The 24,638-nt window shown below is 48.8% G+C and overlaps 1 protein-coding gene across 3 annotated transcripts in view; it reads left to right on the top strand.

Annotated features, from left to right (window-relative positions):
- Positions 1-22,610, top strand: part of LOC129385672 (uncharacterized) — a 135,740-nt gene extending 113,130 nt beyond the window's left edge. For all 3 annotated transcript variants that reach the window (XM_055072561.2, XM_055072562.2, XM_055072563.2), the window contains exon 9: positions 22,431-22,610. In XM_055072561.2, the coding sequence (XP_054928536.1) occupies positions 22,431-22,567 (137 nt within the window). In that variant the 3' untranslated portion in view covers positions 22,568-22,610. The remainder of the gene's footprint in view (positions 1-22,430) is intronic.
- Positions 22,611-24,638: the final 2,028 nt, after the last annotated feature.

Raw genomic sequence — 24,638 nt, forward strand, 5'->3', positions numbered from 1 at the left:
GCAGTCCAAAGAATCGTGGATGCGGGGAAGGGGATCAACGTCCTTCTTCGTAATGTTGTCAACACAGAAACGCATTGTACCTTCTTTCTTTTTCACCAGAAGCACAGGTGACGCCCATGGACTGGTGGAGGGCTGTATGGTCTCGCCGGAAATCATTTATTGGGCTTGATTTCGGATGGCGTCTTGCTCTTTACGAGAAACACGTTAGGCACGTTGGCGCACCGGTCTTTCATTGGGATTTGTTATAATTCTGTGTTTCGTAATATGCGTTTTGTTGACCTTCGATGTTGAAGCGAAACAGTCTGCAAGAGACTGCGAAAGGTTTAGAATGCTAGCTTGTTGTTCTCCTGCTAATTTAGAATTCATATCAACTTCGCCTTTGGCTGGTACGTCACATTTAGAATCTCTATCATTTTGTCCTACAGTTAAACAACCAAGAGAGTCACTGACTGGCTCCAAATAGGCGATGGCAGTTCGTGGGACGAAGTACTGGAATTCACGACTGAAATATGTACTTAAAATCTGAGCAGTCCGTGACGACAGCGGCAAGATGCCGTGGGCTGCGCAAACCTGCCGAGGCAACAAACCGACAGATTGCCTTCAGCGAATCCGAGATGGCGAGGATCATCGTCTGTTTCTACGGTGATCAACGTACTACTCTATGGTGGTAAAGTAGCACAGTCACCCGAAGTATTCACCCGTACCCGCGCAGTCACCAATGGACTGTGGGTGATAGTCGGTCGAATGAGCTGCGCGTTCGCTGGAAAAAGTGACAAGCGACTCGCAAAGGTTTGTGATGGCGCCGTACTCCCGAAGAAAGTCCATGCCAAGTATGACCTCGGTAGAGCACTTTGCCACTATCATTATTGACCTGACAAATGTGGCCTCACCAATCTGTACCCTCGCAGTGCATTTGCCGATCAGCGCAGCAACCTGACCGCCGGCTCTACGGAGCTTAGGTCCTGGCCACGGTGTCGTCACCTCGGGAAGTGCAGTAGCCAATTGTCCGCTCATAACAGAATAATGGGCCCATGTATCTACTAGAGCGGTTACCGGGTGGTTATCTACAGAAGTGATTATCTCGGCTGAAACAGGTTCACGGTTTTCGACGGAAGGTGCCGATGGTACGCCGCCGTCGTTGTGGTCATCTTTATCGTCGTCGTCATCGTTATCATCGTAGTCGTCGACGTCGTCGCCGGGGTGTCGCAGCGGAGGATCTTTCGAAGTGCGTTCGACAGCGGCCTCACCCTCGGTGGTCGCTGTTCTTAGTTTCCCCGACTTCGGCTCGTGGGCCGGTTGCCCACGGAATTGGAGGACATAGTGTTGCGGCTAGGTGACGCCGATCGTCGAGGAGGTGGGGATCGTGACTGGCGCCTCTTCGGAGCCGAAGATCGGGTCGTTGGCAGGGATTATTCAGACGATGGGAACTGCGTGTACGGCGACGAAATTCGACTGCCCAGATATTGCTGGGTTTCCCTCGGGCGCTATCTCTCACGTGGGCAACAAGCGCCGGGGTGATAGCCCTGGAGTCCCATTCTTCAGTAGTAGCAGGCACGGTACAAGTGGCCCGCTTCACGACAATGCAAGCACAGCGGCTGATGGTCAGGTGTGCGCCACACGTCTGACTTTCGCGTATTGATTTGGGGGCTTGTGGACTCGCACATATTTGTATGCGAAGCTTGGCCCTGGAAGTAGCACAGCGCTTCTTAAGAAGAAGGCGGGTTACGGTGGTTCACGGCCTGCGCAGGTAGCCTCACTGCTTTAGGTCTGGTTCGCACAAGTGGCTTTGGCGCGTGCGGACTTCTTCGCGGACGATATCTGTGAGGGTTGTTACGGTTGGCTGAAATGGCATTCCCTGTAGTCGATCGAGCTACTCACGCACGACACTACACAAAGCTCTCGTAGCGCAACTGTGTCACAGGGTAATGCGATAGGAGCTGCTAATCCCAGGCTCACTTGGCGATTGCAGACGGAGGAGCGTTGCTGAAGGGCTCGCTCCATTGCTGTCGCCTCACTTACGAACTCAGCTACTGTAGCTAGAAATCTCCGCCTCAGTCAAGCAAACAGCTTCTCTTTAACTGTACGCATCAGCAGGCGGACCTTCATAGCTTCTGTCGTGCCAGGGTCAGCACGCTTGAAAAACTGCGACATGACCTCTACGACCATGGCAACGCTTTCATTCGGCTTTTTAACCCTACTGTGAAGGGCTTACTCTGCTCGCTCTTTTCTTGCGGGACTGCTGTAGGTATCGCGTATCTGCCGTTGAAATTCTTACCGAGGGGTGATGGATGGCTCGTGGTTACGGAACCATTTTGGGGCAGAGTCCTCTAGGGCGAAGTGCACGTTCCTAAATTTTTCTGTTCATCCCATTAATTGACGTCGGCCACACGATCGAAGTCATCGAGCCAATCTTCCACGCCCTCAAAAGGCTCACCATGGAACGGCCGCGTCTAGCGTGGCGTGTGGAGAACCACAGACATAGGAAGCTGTCCCGTGCCGTATGTCTCCTGTGTCTGGCTTGCGGTGGTCGGTTCCAGTTCCTGGGGGTCAGAATACATAGACGCATACGCTGCCCCTGAAACAGTTTGCCACAGACAAAACCACAAAAGACTTCGGTCGACGCTATAGATCTTTTTATGAAGTTGTCCTGTCACTTTCGTCGTGGTTCTTTTTGGAACGAGCCAACTTGCGTAGCATGTTGCATGAAATGGCTCCGAGTTATTGTCAGTTGTGTCAAGGTCATGGCACTAAGTATATATATAAATATATATATATATAGCGTCTGCAGCACAATCACTACTTCAACGGATTATCCAGAGAAAAACTAAAAGTAAAGGCTTGGCACCGTGGAAAATTAGGCGTCGCTTTGTCACAGCGTTTGTACGCCAGACCACATTTGAAATGACTGAGCATTATACCAATTGGCCTTTTTACAAATGTGCAGGTTGTCTCGTAGAAGGCTTTCAGCTGATGTAAAGAATGGGGAACTTCACAAGAAATAGTAATTTAGTTTGTAATGGGTAGTACAGAAGTGGTTGAGAAAAAGGAGTTTGCTTACTGTCTGGTCTCCTTTTCCCGAACCAAGTCTGCGCTCCCTTTGCAAGATATTGAAACGGGCAGAGATATAACATTTAATGGGACCATGTTTACTCTGCAGAAGATATGGCCGGTACAACCAGCACGGTGAAACAATAGGCTAGACCGAGTGCGTCGTCCCTTTCATCTCGTTGGTGACTGTCTTCTTATTCGCTCTCATGGCACCATGACACCCAACGACGAAAGCACCGACACGGCGCCTGCTAGATGGCGGCAGCAAGGTACCCCTTGAGACAACCCACGTGGACGGCATCAGATGACGTCAATGACGAGGAAGCATCGGCAGGGGTTATTTTAAAGGTGATATCACTCTTTTGTCGGACGACGCGGTAAGGGTCAAAGTAACGGGAGGGCAGTTTTTTCGATACGCAAACACATCGTGAAGGAGTCCAGAGGGGGACGAGGTCACCGGCAGAAAACTGGTCATCGCGATGACAGTTGTCATAAAGAAATTTCTGTCTGGCCTTCGACCCAGGAAAGCGACAGTAGGCAATCTCCCGTGCCTTGCCGGCTGTAGCTATGGCGTCGCGAGAGTACTCATAAGGGGACTCGAGAGAAGTTAGCTGGAGGGTGTTGAAAGGCACTGTCGGGTCACGTCCAAAGAGGAGATACAAGGGCGATTGGAGAACGGTACCATGACGTGATGCGCTGTACGTGAACGTCACAAATGGGAAGGTGGCATTCCAGTCACGATGATCTGAGGAGACACACTTCGAAAGCATATCTGTAATTGTTAGGTTCAGGAGTTCAGTGAGGGCGTTCATTTGAGGGTGATATGCTGTCATTGATTTGGGTTTCGTGGCACAAGAGCGAAGTATATCTTCGATAACACTAGATGAAAAGCAATAGCTCGCCTTGTCTGTGGGAAGCTGGAGAGAAGTTCCCTGGTGTAAGATGATGTCTTCGAGCAGGAAGTCTGCGACGTGGGTAACGCGACTGGTCTGGTTGGCTTAAATGGCCGCGCAGCGGGTTGAGTAATCCGTGGCAGCGGCAATATACTTATTTCCAGCTCTGCAGGTAGGGAAACGGCTCACCAGGCTGAGGCCAACCCGATAAAACGGTTCGATAGGGTATATATATATATATAGGTTGGAGGGTTCCGACTGGAAGCAAAGGCCGTAAAGCCGAGGCCAGTATAATTGCCGCTGAACACGGTCGCACGTCCTGGCAACCTCCAGGTGGCCAGCATTGGTCACATCCCGGAATTGCGCGAGTGCAGCATCTCGGAGATTAGAGAAAACGACAATCAGCACTTTGTTTCCCTCTCGTCGAATATTTCAGCGGTATGAGATGCCGTCCCAAATGAGGAACATGCTATGCGAAGGATCTGATGGATCACAAGCGAGGCGGTAGATGAGGTTGTGCAAAGGTGAATCATGTTTTTGCTCCTGGCCGATGTTGAGCAAGACGGAGAGTGTGAATATTCCAGAAGAAGCATCAGTGTAGCCTGGAGCGCATACGGGACACCGACGCAAGCAATCTGCATTCTGGTGTAGCCTACCAAATTTGTACACCACTCTGTAGGCGAATTTTCGATGACGCAGTGTTCAGTTACGTAGGTCACCCATGGGATCTTATGAGTACGGCCGGAATTTGCTCCCTGCCCATATGAGTGCGAAGAACTCGCGCGCTGTAATGGAGTAATTGCATTTAGTGTGGGATAGCAGGCGACTTGCACGCGCAACGTCTTGTCATCCCCATGTTGAGACTGAGCTAAAACAGCGCCAATACCATAGCCACTAGCATTTGTAAGGACATCTGTAGGGGTACATGGTTCGCAGCGTGCAAGAATTGGCGTAGTATTGAGTAGGGGTAGAAAGCGTTTCAAGGAAGCAGCTTGGTCAGGATCTCATGAAAAGGGGGCACCTCTCTTGACAAAGGTCAGTCAGAGGCCGAGGAATGTACGCAACATCGCACATATCAATGGAACTAATTGCACAAGCCTACAAAGCTGCTGACGTTCTTGGCAGAGGTTGGTACAGGAAGATCGAGAACATCACGAATATTTGCGGCATCGGGGCGGACGCCAAACACCAAAGTGGAATTTCAATTAATTCTGCTGTAGCCCAGCTGCACGGAAGACTAAAAGAATAGACAAAAGGCGTTCAAGGTGTGTCGCGAAGGTCGGCGAGAACACGATGGCGTCGTCGAGGTAACATATGCATATAGACCACTTAAAGCTGTTCAAAAGAGCTCGAAGGTGGCTGGAGCATTGAACAGGTCGAACGGCATGACTTGAAATAGATAAAGGCCATCTGGAGTAACCAATGCAGTTTTCTCAAGTTGTATGTCATCGACAGCAATCTGCCAGTAACCGGAGCGCAGGTGTATTGATGAAAACTACGTCGCACGTTGTAGGCAATCCAAGCGTCGTCCATGCGTGGCAGTGGATAGACATCCGTCTTTGTTATCTTGTTGTCGTTAATCTCTACAGAACATCCAGGTGTGGTCCTTCTTTTATACCAGAACCACAAGAGACACCCAAAGGCACGACGATTGTTCAATGTGTCGCTCCGCACTCGGCGTTGGACCCGTGAAAGGGTGATCTGTGAATAGGCGGTGCATCGCCGGTGTGTATTCGATGCTGCACAAGCAAGGTTTATCCCAGAGGCCGAACGTGAATGTAAAAAATGCCGGAATAAGGTGCGAGCGCCTGAAGATTGTTGGTTTCTATGGGTGAAATGTCCAGAACTATCATCTTGGTAATGTCGTCGTGCGCTGGAGGTGACGTTGTAGATTGAGCATTGCAGGCGGAGGAAGAGTTGGTGGAAGACGGATGAGACCAGCGGGAATAAAGTTCGTTCTCGTGCGTCGGTGACAGTACCGGAGAGTAGAATTCGAAATTCAGTAGCGGAAGGGAAGTTTTGTCTAATATGGTGACAACGATGTGAGGGAACAATACTATGTGCGAATGTAAGGCACTAATACAGGGATTTAGGACAAAGTTACCATCATGTGCACAGGGGTTGCGCAGAGCAGTTATACGGGTAGGTGCCTGCGGTGGTAGAAGAACAAAGTCGACACAACAGAGCTCGATCGGCACTGTGCATGGAAGGTCGGTGACACCAGGCAAATTAGGTTGGACTACACAAGCCGAGCAGTCAAATATAGGTGAGTGAGCAGATACGAAATCAAGGCCACGGATCACATTGTGAGGACAATGGTGAAATACATGGAGCAAACCAGATGCGTGGCAACCGCCGACAATGACGCAAGTGGCACACATTCCTAGAACCACGGGAGTTGCCCCCCCTAGCGACTCGTAATACGCGGGACTCGGCAGGTGTGAGCACTTGAGCCGCTTCCCGAGGTCTGTACTCTTGAGTGAGATGTGTGCGAAGCTGTCGATCGATCAGGGCCATCACAGGTAGGGTCTCTGCTTCCACGGCGATTAGGTTCTGACCTGTAGTCAAGGTAAGCAGAGAATTTGCACGTCGGCGGTCCAATGCAGCGTCAGCTCTCGGAGCTACATCCATCAGCATACAGAAGAGTGCAGTGATCATAAACGACAGGGCAGCGGTGAGCAGGACCGACGATTGTGTGGCGACCGCGAACGGTTCGCGCATCTAGGTGACGCAGTAGGGCCGCAGTCACGGTATGTCGGGTCGTTTAGAGCATAAAATTGCGGGCACTGGCTGTCATTGTCACTGTAGTAAAATGTGGAGCGTGAAAACCAGGGCTGACAAAAAAGGTAATAGCGGAAAATGTGCCCCACACCCCTACAATGGAAGCATGTGGGCTTATAGCCACGTGTTTGCCGTTGGGCCGGATCCCGATTGCTTGGAAACATCGATGAAAGCCGATCAGCAGGGGCAGTAGGTCCAACTGAACGGTCGGTTATGGAGCTCAAAGGTTGAATTCCGGCGCTTGCCAGTGCTCCACGGATAACTGGATGGATGAGGGAGATTGTCGACTGAGTATTATCCGAAGGACGTACGAAAGAAGATGGCGACGCAGCCTCAATTTCGCGCCGCACAATTCGGACAACGCTATCCGTAGCGGACGACTGAAACGACGGATGAGTGTCTTCGGACGACGACGTCGCGGCGGTGTTGGGAAGCCTCACGAACTGTCGGGTGATGTGTCGGCTCTTGGGGTCTTCAAACCTCCTGCACACAGAGATAATTTCGTCAATCGTCGAGCAGTGTTTAAAAACGAGCCAGTTAAACGCATTATTGGCGATGCCTTTCAGAATATGGCTCGACTTGTCAGCCTCAGGCATACGGGAATCGACGCGTCGGCTAAGAGCTAGGACATCAACTTCAATTTCAACTTTATTAATTCTTCTAGTACACACTAGAAACGTCCTCCTGGGCTGAAAGCTGCCATAAGCAGCTTGGCTGGACCCAAGAGACGTTGTACATGGCAGGGCGATAGCAGAGAGTACTTTAAAACATCAAACATATAATATGAAGCATCAAACAAAACATTTGTAACATTTTCAAATATAAGCCTATTGAAAGCATAATTATCTTGCGATACAGAAACAAACAATATTCAAAGATATTTGGTAAGTTTAGGAAAAAGAATAATCAAATGGCACCACATAATTAGAATCATTATACATGAAATATGTATGTGTACATGTGAACAAAACACATCTTCAATTCCCTGCGAGAAAACTTAGATGTGTCAGTGTAATTATTATGAATTTTTGGTAAATTGTGTTTAATGTATTGTAATTTGTATTCAGTGCGGAAGCGTGGTACATACCAAGGATCAGGGTTTCTTAGATGTACTGGTATTTTATGGCTCTGCAAGGCCGCTATGGATGTAAGCCAATTCCTCAATTTTGCTTTTGCAAAATAAAACATATGTAAAACGCGATATTCGTAATAGCGGTCTACCCATATAGGTTGGTATTTCTCTGACAAAGTTTTTGTCCTCAATAGGGGATTGGTACTGGCAATTTGCTGGAGGAGTGCCTTTTGTAATGTAATTATTTTTCATGTTTTTTAGTGTTGGTGGTCCCCCATACTAAACTCTCCTTGCTTCCTAGTGTCCCTAGGGCCAGCTCGGATATGGTTTCCTTGGCAAATGTCCTAACAGCTGATATGGAGCCGCTGTAGATTGATGTCCGCTTGTCGCTCAATAAGGCCATCGCTATTGCAGCCTGCTCTGCGATCTCGGAGGACGTCGTCCGAATCGAGATTGCGTTCGTTATTTGCCTTGTATGATCTACGCTAACTACAGCGAAGGCCTGTCGGTCGGCGTAGCGCACTGCGTCTACGAAACTGTTCTCCGAAGCCCGTTCACGAGCCTTTTCCAGGAGAGCCTTCGCGCGCGCCCGACGTCTTCCCACGTTGTGTTCTGGGATGGACGTTTCGTGGCATCGGGGCGACAGTGATGCGGTCCCGCTGCTTTCGAGGGATCCTGCAGAACTTTGTTTTGATTACTGCGGCGGGAACGCCCAGCTCCTGTAAGATGTCTCTTCCAGCTTGTGTGGTAGATAGCCTGACGAACTGGGCCCCCTCCTGTGCTTCCGCTAATTCCTCTAGCGTGTTATGCATGCAAATTTGAAGTAAGCGTTCCGTGTGAGTGTATATGGGAAGGCCGGGAGCTCTCTTGATTGCCTTCCTGATTAATGCGTTAAGCTTATCCCGCTCCGAGCTTTGCCAGTTGTGCATGACCGCGGCGTAAGTGAAATGACACATTAAGAACGCATGTACCAATCTGACGAGGTTATCGTCTCCGAGGCCTTGCTGCCGGTTGGCCACTCTTCTGATTAGTCTGATGGCATTGTCCGTCTTCTTGGTGAGTCGCAGCATTGTCTGGTTGTTTGAACCACTCGACTGTACCATCATGCCGAGAATCCGGATACTATGCACTTTCGGAATATAGCCTCCGTCGTTTGTGCGCAGTTTTATGTCGCATTCGGCGAGTGATTTCCATCCCTTTGGTTTCGGGCCTCTGCGCTTGGGTCGATAAAGTAGCAGTTCCGACTTATACGATGAGCACCAAAGGCCCGTGGACTCAAGGTATCTCTCGGTAGCATCAATCGCCTCTTGCAGGGCCGTCTGTACCGGTCCGTCACTACCTCCCGTACACCAGATGGTAACGTCGTCTGCGTATATGGTATGACTGATACTGTCGTTAGCAGAGAGTGTCCTGGATAGACCAATTATGACAAGGTTAAATAGGGTTGGAGATATGACTGCCCCTTGTGGCGTCCCCTTAGACCCCAGCTTGATCATGTCTGAAGTCAGGTCCCCGATCTTAAGGGTGGCTTCTCTGTCTGACAGGAAAGATCTCGTGTAGGAATGAAAGTGCTTCCCCAGGTTAAGGTTCGAGATTGTGTTTAAAACGAACGAGTGAAGAACGTTATCAAAGGGCTTTTCCAGATCTAGACCTAGTATGGCTCTCGTGTCCTGCGTATTACAGTCAATATTGTGATGCTTGATGAGCTTCATCACGTCCTGCGTCGAGAGTCCAACCCTGAAGCCGATCATGTTGTGTGGGTAATAGGCGTGGTCCTCCAGGTAGCGTGAAAGCCTGTTTAGGATTGCGTGCTCAGCAAACTTTTCCACGCACGATGTGAGCGAAATTGGGCGGAGGTTATCGAGGCTGGGCGGCTTGCCTGGCTTGGGGATGAGAATGGGGTTGGCCGATTTTCACATTTCCGGGGCTTTACCACTGCTCCATGCTTGGTTAATGCTGTACGTTAGGTATTCGATGGACTTCTCGTCCAGGTTCCGTAGAGCTTTGTTTGTGATCTTGTCCGGACCCGCAGCCGATCTGCCGTTGAGGGCGTGGAGCGCCTGCCTGATCTCCTCAATCCCGAATTCTGCGTCGAGCTCAGGGTTCTCGGAGCCTTCGTAGTCCTTTTTTTTTCCTTCCTCGAAATTTCCTTCCTCGAATATTCTCGCTTGACTGCGTGTAGAGTGCGCGCCAGTGTGTTGCGTTGGTTGGTTTTAGTGTTCGTCTCGTCGAGGAGATGCTTTAGGAGGTTCCAGGTTCCCCCGTTGCGCATCTGCCCGTCGATCAAGTTACACACCTCATCCCATTGTTGTTTGGAGAGGGCTCTGCAGTGTTCCTCTATAGTTCTGTTGATTTCCGATATCTTTTTTCTTAGTCTGCGGTTGAGCCGTTGTCCTTTCCACCTGGCGAGGAGGTACTACTAGGCCTCCAACAGGTGAGCCAGACGGCTGTCCATCTTTTGCACGGGGAGGTCGGTACAAGCCTCTTTGGTGGTAGCTTTGATGTCGTGTCCAACCTGTACAACCTATTGTTCGAGGCTAGGCTTGGTGCGTGATGGTGCGTGATGTCTCGTATCAATGTTGTGAAAGACGGCCCTTGTGCGGACTAATGGTGCTAGGTTCCAGTCAAAAGAAGCCGCTCACGTTGTGTCCACTCGAGGTCATCGAAAATAGAGCGACAAAAAACAAACGGTGATACTCGGTTAGACGGCACATGAGGTGTCAATGTTGTTACGTTTACAGTATCCACGTCGTCGGCAACAGGGAAATGAACAATAATGTCAGCGTCCAAGGTCTGGATGGTACCAATAGTCTCGCCAGAGTGCAAAACGAAAGTGTACGAATGTCGGCTAGAAATCAGTATTTCTGCAGCGCCATGGTAAACAGTGAGGAGGGTGAAAGGCAACAATATAGGCTGGCGGCGACTGAAGACGGCAACGGATGCAAACATGAGCGTCGCTTCGGCAAGCGATGCGCATGAAAGGCGCACAAATACAGCACTGTGAGGAGGAAGGTTAGTATCTAAAGCTGCAAAGACCCTACTAACATCATGAATTTGAAAGTCGTGAGATTGGAAAGCATACAAAACGGAGAACCGAGCCTCAGCGCGTGCAAGTTAATGACGACATGATGGCGCGACGGAAAATCCCAAGCGAGAATCACATCGGGGGAGCAATAAGTCAGCACAAAGAAATCAATCGAATACAACATGTCTCTAATCAGCACCCTTGCAGTGCAGATAGCGACTAGGAGAAGTGTTGCGCACTGGATGTTTTAAGCAGTAGTACCGAAGGCATTATGGTCACCTTCCGTAATGTACGACAAAGCTTCTCACTAATCACGCATACAGCAGCACCTGCATTGACGAGCGCAATACATTTGATGCCATCAACGGACACTTCAATAACGTTAGCGGGGCAAAAACGATGACTTTGATGTTCCGACGATGACGCAGTTTGTTCCTCAAAACCTGCGGAAATCAGTTTTCCACGTCAGAAGTACTTTCACTGGGCCTACGACGCATGGCTGAGAGTGAGCGCCGACGAGGGGAAGGCGAACGACGAGTATCATAGAGCTGTGACTGCGGGGATGGTATGTCATCAGCAGCGTAGACTTCCGGTGGCGGCCGTTGAGGCATACGGAATGGTCGGAAGCCGGAGCTGGGTGGTCGCGGGCTGCGTACGAAGGCTGGCAAGCGCCGGCGGCAGAAACGCGCAACATGTCACGGGGTACTGCAGGCGTAGCATATTGGGCGGTTGTCAGCAGTTCGCCAAGGATTTGTACCCTGCTGCTGTGCACTGAAAAAAGGAGCCACCGGATGGCGAGGTGAAGGCGGAGGAGAGAACACCGGCGGGTGAGGCGCTCAAGGGGGAGGAGAGAACCCCGGCAGACGAGGCCATCGTGCAACAGCTTCAGCATATGTAAGAGGCGTGGTCACGGGAGCCGGCTGACGCGAAGGTGGAAGAGCTTCGGTCACATGCTCTTGAATTATCTGTCGCACGACCTCCTCGCTCACAAACCAATGCTGCTAACAAATTCTCCGTAGGCGGTGGGCGCCGAACTAAGATTCGTTATTTCAATAGCTCGTCACAACTTTGGCTCAAATTGATAACTACGTCCACGGTACGCGAATCCTTCGCTAACAACATTTGAAAGGCGTCCTCATCAATGCCCTTCATAATGTCTTTTATGTTGTCCTGTTCTGCCATGGAAGAATTCACGCCTTTAAAGAGGTCAATGAGATCTTCGATGTAGCTTGCAAAAGTTTCACCGTGATGTTGCGCACGCCCCCGTAAGCGTGTTCAGCGCGAAGCTTGCTCACAGCAGGGCTCCCGAACACTTCGCCGAAACTTGTCTTGAATGCGCTGTATGTTGTGAAATCGTGTTCGTGATTTAGGGACCACAGGTTCGCGACGCCGGCTAAGCAAAACAGCATGTTGTGCATGGCATCGTCCCACTTGTTATGCTGACTCACCCGTTCGTAAGATGACAACCAATCCTCCACGTCATGATCATCGGTGCCGCTAAAGATGGCAGGATCACGCTGGCGCAACACACCAGAAACGATGACTGCCGGAGGCTGTGGTGCATCTTCCTGGATGGTTTCGTCAGGCATGGCCGCAGCGGTCGTTAGCGTGCGGCTTCAGAGTTCCAGTTTCCAAGCTTACCCATCACCTCCACCGAATGAAAGGGGGTTTATTGCAGCTCGTTCGAGGGATCGCAAGTAGCTCTTCATCATCACATCTCTTCGCATCAGCAGCCCGAGTTTCGGTCTCGCGCCGCAGCGGTGGCAGCCCGTACTGCGCCACTGGCATATTACCCACTACAATATGTGGAGGGTGTCCTGTATATATGTATATACAGGAAGCCTTGTCAAGCTCTCCCAAGTAACAAATGCTCTAATAAAGAAATAACAAAGAATGAAAGCGCCCAACTAAAGAGGTAAGACAGAATTCGCGGAACTGTCACAACTGATCAATAAAACGAAATTAAGCGATATTAGATATTTTAACGCGAGAAAGACTGAAGAAGCCGTAAAAATGGACGCAGCCTGAAATGAGTGAGAAGGAAACTTCGCATAGGACAAACTGAGATGTATGCACTGAAATATAAGCAGGGTAATATCATCAGCAATTTAGAAGGTATTGGGGGCAAGCTCCACCGCTGCAAAAGCTGGCGCCACCGTCGGCGTGACGTGACATGCGGGATCACGTGGAGACAGCGGCTGCGCCGGCTGCTTCAGAGGCGCCAAAGCGAGCTAAAAACAAAAGTTTAAAGTCCCACCTCTGCCGTGGTTCTTATTAAGTGGTGAGACTTTACCTCCTTGGGTGTCTGCTTGACAACATTTGAGAGTACTAGAATAGGTTGTGGCTGCGTTTGGAGGCGTGCAGCATGGTAGGCTTCTGCTCGGTGCCGCAGTGTGGGAGGTACGCAACGGAGCCCGGTGTCAGCCTTATTCACACATAACTGCAGGACAAGGAGCTGCGTGAAGCTTGGCTCGCGAGACTTAGAACTGGCTGACAGTCATAGGCTGCAACTCGGGTATGCAGCACGCACTGACGTGAGGAAGATTTCTGCTACGGCGCCGGGACTGCGATGTTCGGTCAGTAGCAGAAAACGCGTACTAAGACGCTCGCCCGCGCCCGCTGCACGGCTAATGTCATGACGGTTTGGTCTATACACTTGTTGATTTTAGATACTGGCAAGTTCACTGAAATGGAATAGGAGAGTTAAGACGCAAATTAAAAAAAGGCATGACATATGGTCATGTTTGTGTTAGGAATTAATGCACGGGATTACGAAAAAGAGGCAGAGGGAATTCGCACGCTGAGAAGACCAATAAACATACAGTCCGACGCAACTTTAGAAATAACATTGATATGTCCAAGAATTTAGAAGACAAAAAGACTGAATCGTCGCGAATGCACATCACAGTAACCGTAGACGTCGAAGCCTCTATAACTAAATTATTTTTAAACAGTTATGATAGCGCCCACGCAACAATGGTTGCTAGTGTACTGTCAAATACTCACATGCTGCGGCCTAAAGCTCACGGCAGGGTTCAAAAACGCGCTCACAGCGAAAGCAAAACATTCTGCGCGGACATGCATGGAGACGCGCAGTCGGTCGCCGCGAACCCGTGCGATCGCTGCATTGAGGCTTCATTCTGTTGTGCTCCATTTGGTTATACAGACAACCCACTATAAGACCTTACTTAACGTAGTTCGCTCTCAGCGTTTGCCCACCTTTAACGCTAGAAGCCGGTTCGGGAGACTCCATCGCGACGACAACGCGCAGTGGCGTTTACTGTATGTATTCGGTAAAGAGATATCGTCTGTAAACGATTCTGTGCTTTCAGTTTGCCCAAGATTATTATATCGACAGTCAAAAACTTCCCTCGTTTTGGGAGTACCTACATAAATGTCCAGGGGGGCTGCCGCATGGTGTTTTTATTGAGCGCCAGAACTCCTCGCCCCCAATAATAAAAGCAACGGAAGAATTCTATACTGACCTGTACAGTACTCAGAGGAATCCGGAGTACTCTATTCAAAACAATAATTAACAATATACAGAAACTCCCCCTATAACTAGAGATGAGGTTAAAAGGGCCTTGAAAGCCATGAAATGGAGAAAAGCGGCAGGAGAGGATGGAATAACAGTCGATCTAATCAAAAATAGAGGAGACAGAATGCTAGAAAAACAGGCGGCTCTCTATAAGAAGTGTCTGTCGACTTCAAGGGTCCCGGAAAACTGGAAGAATGCAAAAATTATACTAATCCACAAAAGGGAGACGTTAAACAAGTGAAAAATTATTGGCCCATTAGCTTACTCCTAGTATTACATAAAATATTTTCCAAAACAATCTTCAATATAATCAGCACCACACTGGACTTTAGTCAACCGAGGGAGCAGGCTGGCTTCAGGAAACTACACTCTACAATGGATCACATCCATGTCATTAATCACGTTATCGAGAAATCCGCAGAGCACAATGAGCCTCTCTATATGGCATTCATAGATTACGAAAAAGCGTTTCATTCAGTAGAGATACCAGTAGTCAAAGAGGCATTGCGTAGTGAATGTATACAGACTGCTTACGTCGACATCCTGGCAATTATCTACAGAGATTCCACAGCCACCTTAAATCTACACAAGTAGGAAGATACCTATAAAGAAAGAGGTCAGACAAGGAGACACAATCTCTCCAATTCTATTCACTGCGTGCTTAGAACAAGTAATCAAGCTATTAAATTGGGAAGGTTTAGGAGTAAGGATCGACGGCGAATACCTCAGCATCGATCCGTTTGCCGATGACATTCCTCTATTAGCAGCACTGCGGACGAGTTACAACAAATGATTGAGGACCTTAACAGGGAGAGTGCCAGGGTGGGGCTGAAGATTAATATGCAAAAGACAAAGATTAGGTTAAATTACCGGGCAAGGGAACAAGAATTCAAGATCGCAAGTCAGCCTCTAGAGTCTCTGAAGCTTTTCGTTTACCAAGGTCAACTAATCGCAGACAAGCCTCACCATGAGAATGAAATTCACAGAACAATAAAAATGGGTTGGATCGCATATGTCAGACATCGCTAGCTCGTGACTGGGAGCTTTCTGTTATCATTGAAAAGGAAAGTATACGATCAGTGCATTTTACCGGTGCTGACATATGGGGCAGAGGCTTGGAGACTGACAAAGAAGCATGAGAACAAGTTAAAGACAGCGCAAAGAGCGACGGAACGAAGATTGCTAAGGATAACGTTAAGAGACAGAATAAGAGCGATTTGGATCAGACAGGAAACGGGTATAGACGATAGTGTTATAGACATCAAGAGAAAGAATGGCGCTGGGAAAGTCATGTAATGCGCAGATTAGGTAACCGTCGGCCCATTAGGGCTAAAGAATGGGTACCAAGAGAAGGGCAGCGCAGTAGAGAACGGAAGAAGGCTAGGTGGTGCGACAAAATTAGTTCATTTTCTAGTGCTAGTTAGAATCGGTTGGCGCACACAGGGATAATTGGAGATCGCAGGGAGAGGCCTTCGTCCTGCACTGGACATCAATATGCTGATGACGATGAAGGTCAGTGCGATTGTCATCCAATCTTTGAAGAAACAGAAATAATATCAAGCAACTCGCAAGAAAGCACTAGACTCATCATTGAGGCAGCGGCTATCCCAGAAGCCAACTGCGTTAGCAAACCATCCCTAGCGTTCACTGTTAAAGAATTTGCATACTTGGGGTCTATATGTGGGAGGCCGCTTTAGGCCATGGCGTGGCCTTGGTGGGTTCTCGTATATTTATCATCACCATGTTCACTTGCACGATTGTAAATTATTATGATCAAGTGCGCGAAAGCGTACATACCTACCTTTCTGTTATCAACGCTAGTTTGAATTTTGTGTTTGTCCTTGTTCCCTTTTTAGTATGCCGTGTCCACTGTTGCGCTAGTCACTTCAGCAATTGAAACGAGAGTAGTGCACACGTGGGTGCGACCTAACCGCTTTGTTCGATAATATTGGCACGAGCAAAACTGTTGGCTGCGTAGGGGGTTTGCCTGTTCTGCAGCAGCTGAGGTTGACTACGACGATGGCCTACTCTCATTGAAGGTGTCGGAGGGCAACTGTCTGGTTCCATTAGATTACACTCAATAGCTTTTGTTATATATATAATAATAATTACAGTTGAGGTGCTGGATAAACTGTTCTATGCACTACGACCAAAACAAAGCTCTCATCCTCGGTCAAGATTCCTTCAATGCTGATTTTCGGCGCAGCCGACGACATCTAGGACTACCACGACAACTGGACCTTCTCTCTGTAACGTGTACTTCCATTGCAACCAGTTCAACGAGTAACCATGCTGAAGAGACCACCACTCCGCCTGCTGCGTGGATTTTCAACACGTCACGAATCCCAAAGTCATTTGACGGTGACGCGTTCGGGCATGTTGTGTCTGGCTGGACCACTACAATCGTGTTGCCAGCGCAAATGAATGAAACAATCACGGAAGCTCTGATATGTCTAGTTCGCTCTCTAGGACTCGGTGCGCATCCGGTTTGAAAACTACAAAGCTCGTTTGACGACCTGGCAAGATTCTTGGGGCCAGCTGCGCAATACCTACGGATGTACGGAGCAAGAGGAAGGTGCTCTTAGTTCGAGAAATCAAAGAGCAAATGAGAGTGTTGCCATCTACGTTGAGGACATGTCGGGACTATTCCGACGCGTTGATCCCGGAGTGACAGAAAAAAAGAAGTACACTTGTTGATACAGGGCGTGAAAAAGTAGTTCGCAGATTGATGCGCACTTGGCCAGGTACCATAGCCGAATTTCCCAATGACGCCGAATCGATGGAGAGTACACTACGGCAGCGATCGTCACAGTACGGGCGCCCAGCAACTTTCCATTTGTGTCGTGGTCCATGGCCACCCAGGATTTACGACCTTCAGGGAGTTCGTGCGCAGTATTGTGCGCGAGCAGCCGCAACAAGTTCATGCAATATCTCTTCAATCAAATGTGACTGCTTTAAGTGATGTGGTTCGCGAGGTCGGAGAGTTGGTACAACAGCTGGTCGCGCCACCAGCAGAAGCCCTTCCCATGACGTACGCCGAAGCTTTCAGAGCTCCTATGCCAGCAGTCGGCTCTCCGTCCCGTCCACGCACGCAAGAGACGACACTGTACTCCTCGAGTCCTCGGGACTTTTCGTGCCCTGTGCCTTCAGCAAACCCAAATCTAAACGTGCGAAAATCCAGTGTGTGGCGCCCTCCAGACAATGGGCGACTCTGCTACCATTGTGACAAAGCAGGTAACCTATACCGACAGTGCACATACCGCCAGATGGGCCTTCCTGGCTTTCGCCAGGCGCAAGTCGACACCATGACGGTGAGTGTCCCCGAGCTATTGTCGAGTACTTGGCGAGCCACCAGTCCTCAACTTTTCCATGGCGCCAGTCCGGCTCTCCATCTCCTCGAGGTCCTACGTCACCTGGCCAAAACTTGCCGTTCACTAAAGGCGTTGGAGACAGACTCATCAGGTCCGCAGGCCCACGCCGCGGAAACTAGGAGCAGTGACCTCCGGGCTTGGGGCCGCTGTTGACGGCTCTATGAAACAATATCCTTCCCCGATACGCCAGCCGAGCACCAACGATTCCCTTTCACAGCCTCATGCCGTCGACTACAAAAGAGTTTCCGCAGACATCCCCATTCAAGTCGCCAACTACCCGGTCACTGCCTTCGTGGACACTGGCTCCAGTTATGCTGTTATGACTGCCGGCTAGCTGCTGAATGAGAAAGGTCAGAACGCCATGGCGTGGGCCAAATCTCCAAATAGCAGGTGGTTATCTCTTGACGCCGATTGGAAGATGCACCCCCAGGCTTCGAATCCGTCAGTCAACGTACGTAGCTTTTGTTATCGTATTGTACGACTGCTCGCGCAAAGTCGTACTTCGGATCAATTTTCCTTGCGAGCACGGTGCTGTGCTCGATATTCGGAAGCTGATTATAACGTTTTCCGACAATTACGCCGCGGTGCTGTGAGATAGTAACACGCCCAAGACAGCACTGCGTTTTTGATGACACTATGACACTTCCGCCGGAAACTGGTATGTTCATAACTGTTGAAAGTGGCTGCGACCATAATAGCGGCATCGCTGAAGGAAACTTGTCGGTGCTCTTGGCTTGGCTAGTCGGTGTCGTCACTGGCATTATTCAACTGAACCGCCTAATGATTGAGTTTTTAGTGGTGACCTTCCACGGCGAGTAACAGCAACTGGCAAAGCAAATGGCTATTGCTCACTTTGAGGGATTGGGGATGCAATGTTATACGCTTGCTGTGCTTTCTGCAGCCGTTAAGCGTGACATCGTGGTCGTCAGTACAGTCGATGTAAACTCTGAGCTCTTAACCACACAGAAAAAGCGAATACGAAGTTTTATATGCATGTTCAGTTATTTTTTCGCATCCACCTCAGAAGTAACACAGATCTTCTTTGCGAAGCACTGTATTATAATGGACCCGAGCGAGCATCTTTTGCGTCAGCACACATACCGCGTGTAAAAAAAGCTGCAAAAGGTGATCGTCACGTGAATCAAATGATAGACGACGACATAATTCAACGCTCAACCAGCCCATGGGCGTCCCCCTTTGTACTTGTCAATAAGAAGAAAGCCACCCTTCGGTTTTTTGCGGATTAACTGAAACTGAACAGGGTAAAGAAAAACAATGTCTACATTATTCCCTGCAACGATGACTGTCTAGCCCGTCTTATACAAGCCCAATAATTCTCCTCAATGCATTTAAAGAGCGGATACCGGCAGATAGAAGTTGATAAACGAAATTTTGAAAATACTTTTTTCGTAACTCCTGACGGCCTGTACGAAATTAAGGTGCTGCCCTTTGGATTCTGCTCAGCTACTGTGACTTTCCAAAGAATGATAGACACAGTCTGCCAGGCCTTAAATAGGAGTAATGTCTCGTGTACTTATACGGCGTCGTTGCTTTCTCTCGGACATTTGAACAACACTTGCAACGACTTCAGCCCATGTTCCTTGTAACTCGATCTGCACTCATGTCATCAAAACCTAAGAAATAACATTTAGGTTACCAGGGACTAAAGTTCCTCGGCCACTTTGTTGTAAGTGAAGGTGCTCGGCGTGACCCAGAAAGAAGTATGGCTGTTGCAGCATTTCCACCACCGGCGAACAAACGTGATGTGCGCCGGTTCTTGGGCTTCTGCTTATAATACAGACGCTTTGGTGAAATTTTTACAAGATTGCTGAACCCGTTTGTTTGGGGACCAGAGAAGAGGGACACTTTCTCCGAACTTCAGCGGCGCCTCCAAACAACACCCTTTCTTCGACACTTTGATGAAGATGGCGACACTGAACTGCACACTGATACTAGCAACATGGACCTTGGCTCAGTCTTCGTGCATTGGCAAGATGGCGATGAACTGCTATCGCTTACACTAGCCCAACCTTAACATCTCCTGAAACCAACTACTCCAGAACTGGAAGGGAATGCTTAGCGGTCGTCTTTGTGATAGATAAGATTCGAGCATATTTATACGGCCGTTCATTCAGAGTGGTTGCCGACCACCATGCCCTTTGTTGGCTAGGAAACCTTAAAGGCCCTTCAGGTACTCTTGCCAGATGGAGCATTCTCCTGCAACAATTTGACGCAAGACCGTTTACAAATCTGACCGGAGGTACACTGATGCTGGCTCGTTCAGGCGCTCCACTTGTAACGGTGTGAAGTGATACCGATGACGACGGTTGTTTCCTCTGCGCTGTCAATATGTCCGACTCGGCTCAACCAAATTGGGACAATTTGAAACTCAGGCAACTTATGGACAACCTTGAAGGCCTCAGTTCCATCCTTGAAGAACATTCGCGCGCTCACTATTTTCGTTCTGTCTCCGCGGCAATGTGTTGTACAAAAAGAACTTATATCCATCACCGAATGTACTTTTCCCTGTTGTTCCGTCCGCTATGCGTGCCGATATTCTATCCGCTTACCACAACAAGCCCTCTTCAGACCATTTGGGATTCCCGCGTTCCGTGGACAGAATTCGCCAACGTTACTACTTGCCTAAGCTCACCCATGAAGTGAAGCATTACATGAAAACGTGCCGCCACTGCCAGCGCCGAAAGGCTTCGCATCGGCGCCCGGCCGCTTTATTGAAGTATCTTACACCACAAACACAACCATTTTAATAGTTCGGCATGGACTTGCTCGGGCCCTGCGCTAAGTCTTGTGGTGGCGACCGCTGGATCGCGGTTGCGACTGATTATCTGACGCGATACTTCGAAACTAGAGCCATTTTACGAGCCATTGCCAGTGACGTCACACACTGCATCCACAATATCGTCCTCCGGCTGGATCCACCAGTGGTAGTTATAACAGATTGTGGTACAGCTTTCACAGTACAGGTGATGCAAAACATGATGCTTAGGGGACTGCTCATCGCCGAGCCACTCCATACCATACTCAGACCAACGGTCGTAAGCAGAGGTTCAATAAGCCAATCGCTGACATACTTTCCGTGTATGTCCACAGCGACCGCAAGAACTCTGACGATGTCTGGCCTTACGTTACATTCGCATTCAACACTGTGGTTCAAGAGACTGCTGGGTTCACTCCTTTCCGGTTGCTCCACGGCCGTGAGGTAACCACTATTCTGGAACCGAGCAATACGAAACTACCACCGACGTGGAAGAATTTTCCGGGCTCGCAGACACAGCTCGTAAGCTTTCATGCGAGCTAATACAGAATCAGCAATGCCTAGTCTTTCAGAGGTATAACGCTCGCCATCGCGAGGTTCACTACCAGCCCAATGATTAAGGGTATAGACGTCGATTCGCAGCGCGACTGGTCTGAAAACTTTCTTGCGCTGCTACTTAAGGCCCTATAGAGCGCTGCCTCACCTCAGCGAGGTCAAATACGAAGTTTTCCAGGTAGACACGACTCGTCAATCCCGTCGTATGCACTCGACGGCCTTGTCCAGGTGTCCACGATGAAACCGTACCATTCACGTTGACAAGGTCATTCTGATTGCCACTCAGCTTCATCCCCCTTATGTGACACTTCCTTCTCCACAAGCTTATCAGAGTTGTCATGTGTGTGCAATGTATTTTTCCCCTCTTTATTGTGTTTGAAGCATCGAGACGAAGCTTTCTCGAAGGAACGTAATGTTGTGAGCATAATAGTTGGCTGTCTATTGGGTTTGTCGCTACTCCGGAAGCTGAGGTCGACGACAACAAAGACGCACTCACATTGAAGGTGTCGGGCGGCAGCTGTCTGTTTCTATTATAGAAAACTCAACATTTTTTGTCATATAGAGTACCGCGACTATATAAGGACAAAAAAACTTTTGTGAAGAGTGTCATGTGCGAGGTAAACACTGCTTCGCACTAGTAACTCGTATAGCTCAACACTTAGATGCGTTTCGCTTTAAATGACCCTGGCGAATTTTGGGCGAAGTATATCTTTGCCGCTCGGGCGGGGGCATTCATGTTTTCCTGACCATATTGGGCGAAGCGTTAATTCCCATTTCCTTTGCCCTGTCATTGTAAATCACGCAGATACGCATACTCGCGTTCTTTTTCCGTGGCTGGGCAATGTGAACCACAATGCGCTCAGATGAAGCACAATGTGACGCCATGGGTCTAACGCAACGCGACATGCGCAACAACCTAAAACCACTTTCGTGGTTCCGTATGAGATTTAGCAGCGGTAAAAAAATTATATATGAACAAGTCTTAGTAACTCTGCTTTAAAGGCACCTTGCCAGAACTTTTATTCACACCTGAGGAACGCGCTGCAGTAATTGGGATGGCTTCACAAGAATATACCACCAAAGAAACTTTCGAAATGCATCTACTAATGCGGGATCGAAGTATGTGAACGGTCTAGATGGTGATCCATGATACAAATTCGCAGCGCTAAGCACCTTAGGTGTTTGTCCATGAAATGCTAGCTGTGAGAAATCAAGCTTTATTCTGTTAAAATCAAGGCAAATATTGCAGAAATTATGTGTAGCAAGCATTTCCTAATCCTAAGCAAATCCTAATAAGATTTGTTCTTAGGTGATGCTTTATAACGGGAATTATTGTCACCATTAATGAACACGTTTCCTTCTTTATTACAGAAAAAACGGAATGCACCTACTGGGTTCGCAGAAGTGTTGTCGGAAATCGCAATTGGCAATGTGACTTCATATTCGATGCCTTTTGCAAGTTCCAAGCGATTGTAGTAAATAAAACGAACATAGACACTTGCAAATAAACGCACGAACACTTTTATAGAAAATAATTGTGCTTTCTACAAATCCTCTTGTAATCTGGCTTGTCAGGTATTTCAAGCAATCATAATTTGAAATACTCTTTTCGCGCGATAGCATTATATGGCTCATCGAGCGTGAATACCGGCGGTGTGGCCGGAGATGACAGAAAGAAAGCATAGATGATTAGGATTCCCGATAATGCGAAATTTAAGTGCAGTTTAATACGTGTTTTCATTCCGCAATATATTGAGGGAACGAACTTCAGAGAGACATCTTGCACAGTCAGCGATCATCGAAAATCTTGTGTGCGGGTCGAGCGCGTTGGCTTGTTTACATTACTCGTCGAAGGTTCGTGTAATCGCTGTTGCCACTAGGCTTCCAGAACATGCTACACAATTCGCATCGCGCATACTATCAGATTACAAAACAATCGCAAACGACGACAATCGACACATGCGCGAACGAGACCAAACCAAGGAAACCAAACAAGCGCTAGCAAGAGCTGATGGGAGCACACAATAGTACGCATTGAGCGGTCGGGTGGGTCTGCATGACATATCCAGCTTTCCTGGACACGTACCAACTAGCACCCCAAGCGGCCCCGGCACGAAGCTAGCGCATTTTCAATGGAACAGGTGGGTTTTTTGTGAATAACGAAAGCTGCAGGCAGAATATTGAGAACGGCAGGTGACACATATGTTCTAGAAAACAATGCACATGAGCCAAATGCAGTGATGACGCTGCTGCAAGCAAGAATTTTGTTCCCAGAGCGGTTAAAAATTCAGAAATGCAAGCCTATGGAAACAACAAAAAATTTACTTGATTTTCGAGGCACACACGGTAGCTGTAATATAGCTACGGTGTCAATCGTAAAAGTCACTGCATCGTATGTGGTCAGGAGACTCAGCTTTCGATTGACTCTCTGCACATGGTGTAACACTTTTCACAAAAGCGATTTCTGACACACAGTCGTGCAAGTTCATGTGGTATCTATAAAAATGCCGAGCGTTTCCCTTGCGGAAACGTTGGAAGCCGTGGTCGAGTCGTGTAACAGCTCGCACCTATCGTTCCGCGTTGTGCTGGCAGCGGTTCGATCCGGGCTGCGTGATGCGTTTTTCTAACGCTACGTAGGAGAGTTCGACAGTCTTCCTCCAGATGGCCGAAACACAAAACTGAAGATTTGGATTCAGTTCTGGTTTCTTCCGCCAGAGCATGTGGTCTAACGTGGCTATTTCTCAACAATCGTGGCATAGCATTGGTGTAAGTATCCGAATAGATTTTATGTAAGAGTGACGGACTGGGATAGGTTTTCGTTTGTAGTAGACGGAGCATTAATGCTTGAGCTCTATTGAGCAACGGATGAGGAACAAAGTAGGTTCTGCGGCTGAAATAGTAGTGTTTAGTAATCTCGTTGTAGGTGGAGGGCGTGTCCCTGTTCTCTGGGGAGTCGCCTTCCCATTGGTCGAGGGTAGCGCGGTGGGCAAGTTCATGCGCAGCCCCGTAGGCCGACTCGTCGAGGTTGGCGGGAGCACCTTTTATATGACCCAATGTGCGGGAAACAAATAAATGATGTGGTGCGTGATTGCCTTGCCCCCAAGAAGTCTGATGGCCTGCATAACTGAATGGCAAAATTTTAAACAACTTTGTTTCTATATTGTCGCGTATACCCTGCTGGAGTATACAAGCTGAATGAAGTTACAGGCGGTTGCATTTTACGAAAACGCTAGCGGCGACGCGCGATGCCGAGACGAACCTCCTTCTCCTCTTCTTCCGTCCCTTGCTGCGCCACACCATGTGGCATTACCCCCTCTTCCAAAAAAATGAAGAAGGCTTGACCTGAGAGCGCCGAGATTGTCTAGGACGAACACATAGGCTATATTCACAATCACTGTGGTGTGCGATGCAGTCACAAGGCAGTGATGGACGAGCAACAACAAAGACTAACCGAAGAGGCTGAAACCGTCGAATATTAGGGGCTACAGTACGGTTTCAATAGCACAACGTGCACAATCTCAGATTGCGGTTGTCGACGTCGGGGAGGCTGGCTTCCGCCAGGAAGGACTTCGTAATTCA

This window comes from Dermacentor andersoni, chromosome 7 (assembly GCF_023375885.2).
Source record: "Dermacentor andersoni chromosome 7, qqDerAnde1_hic_scaffold, whole genome shotgun sequence".
Taxonomy (NCBI): Eukaryota; Metazoa; Arthropoda; class Arachnida; order Ixodida; family Ixodidae; genus Dermacentor; species Dermacentor andersoni.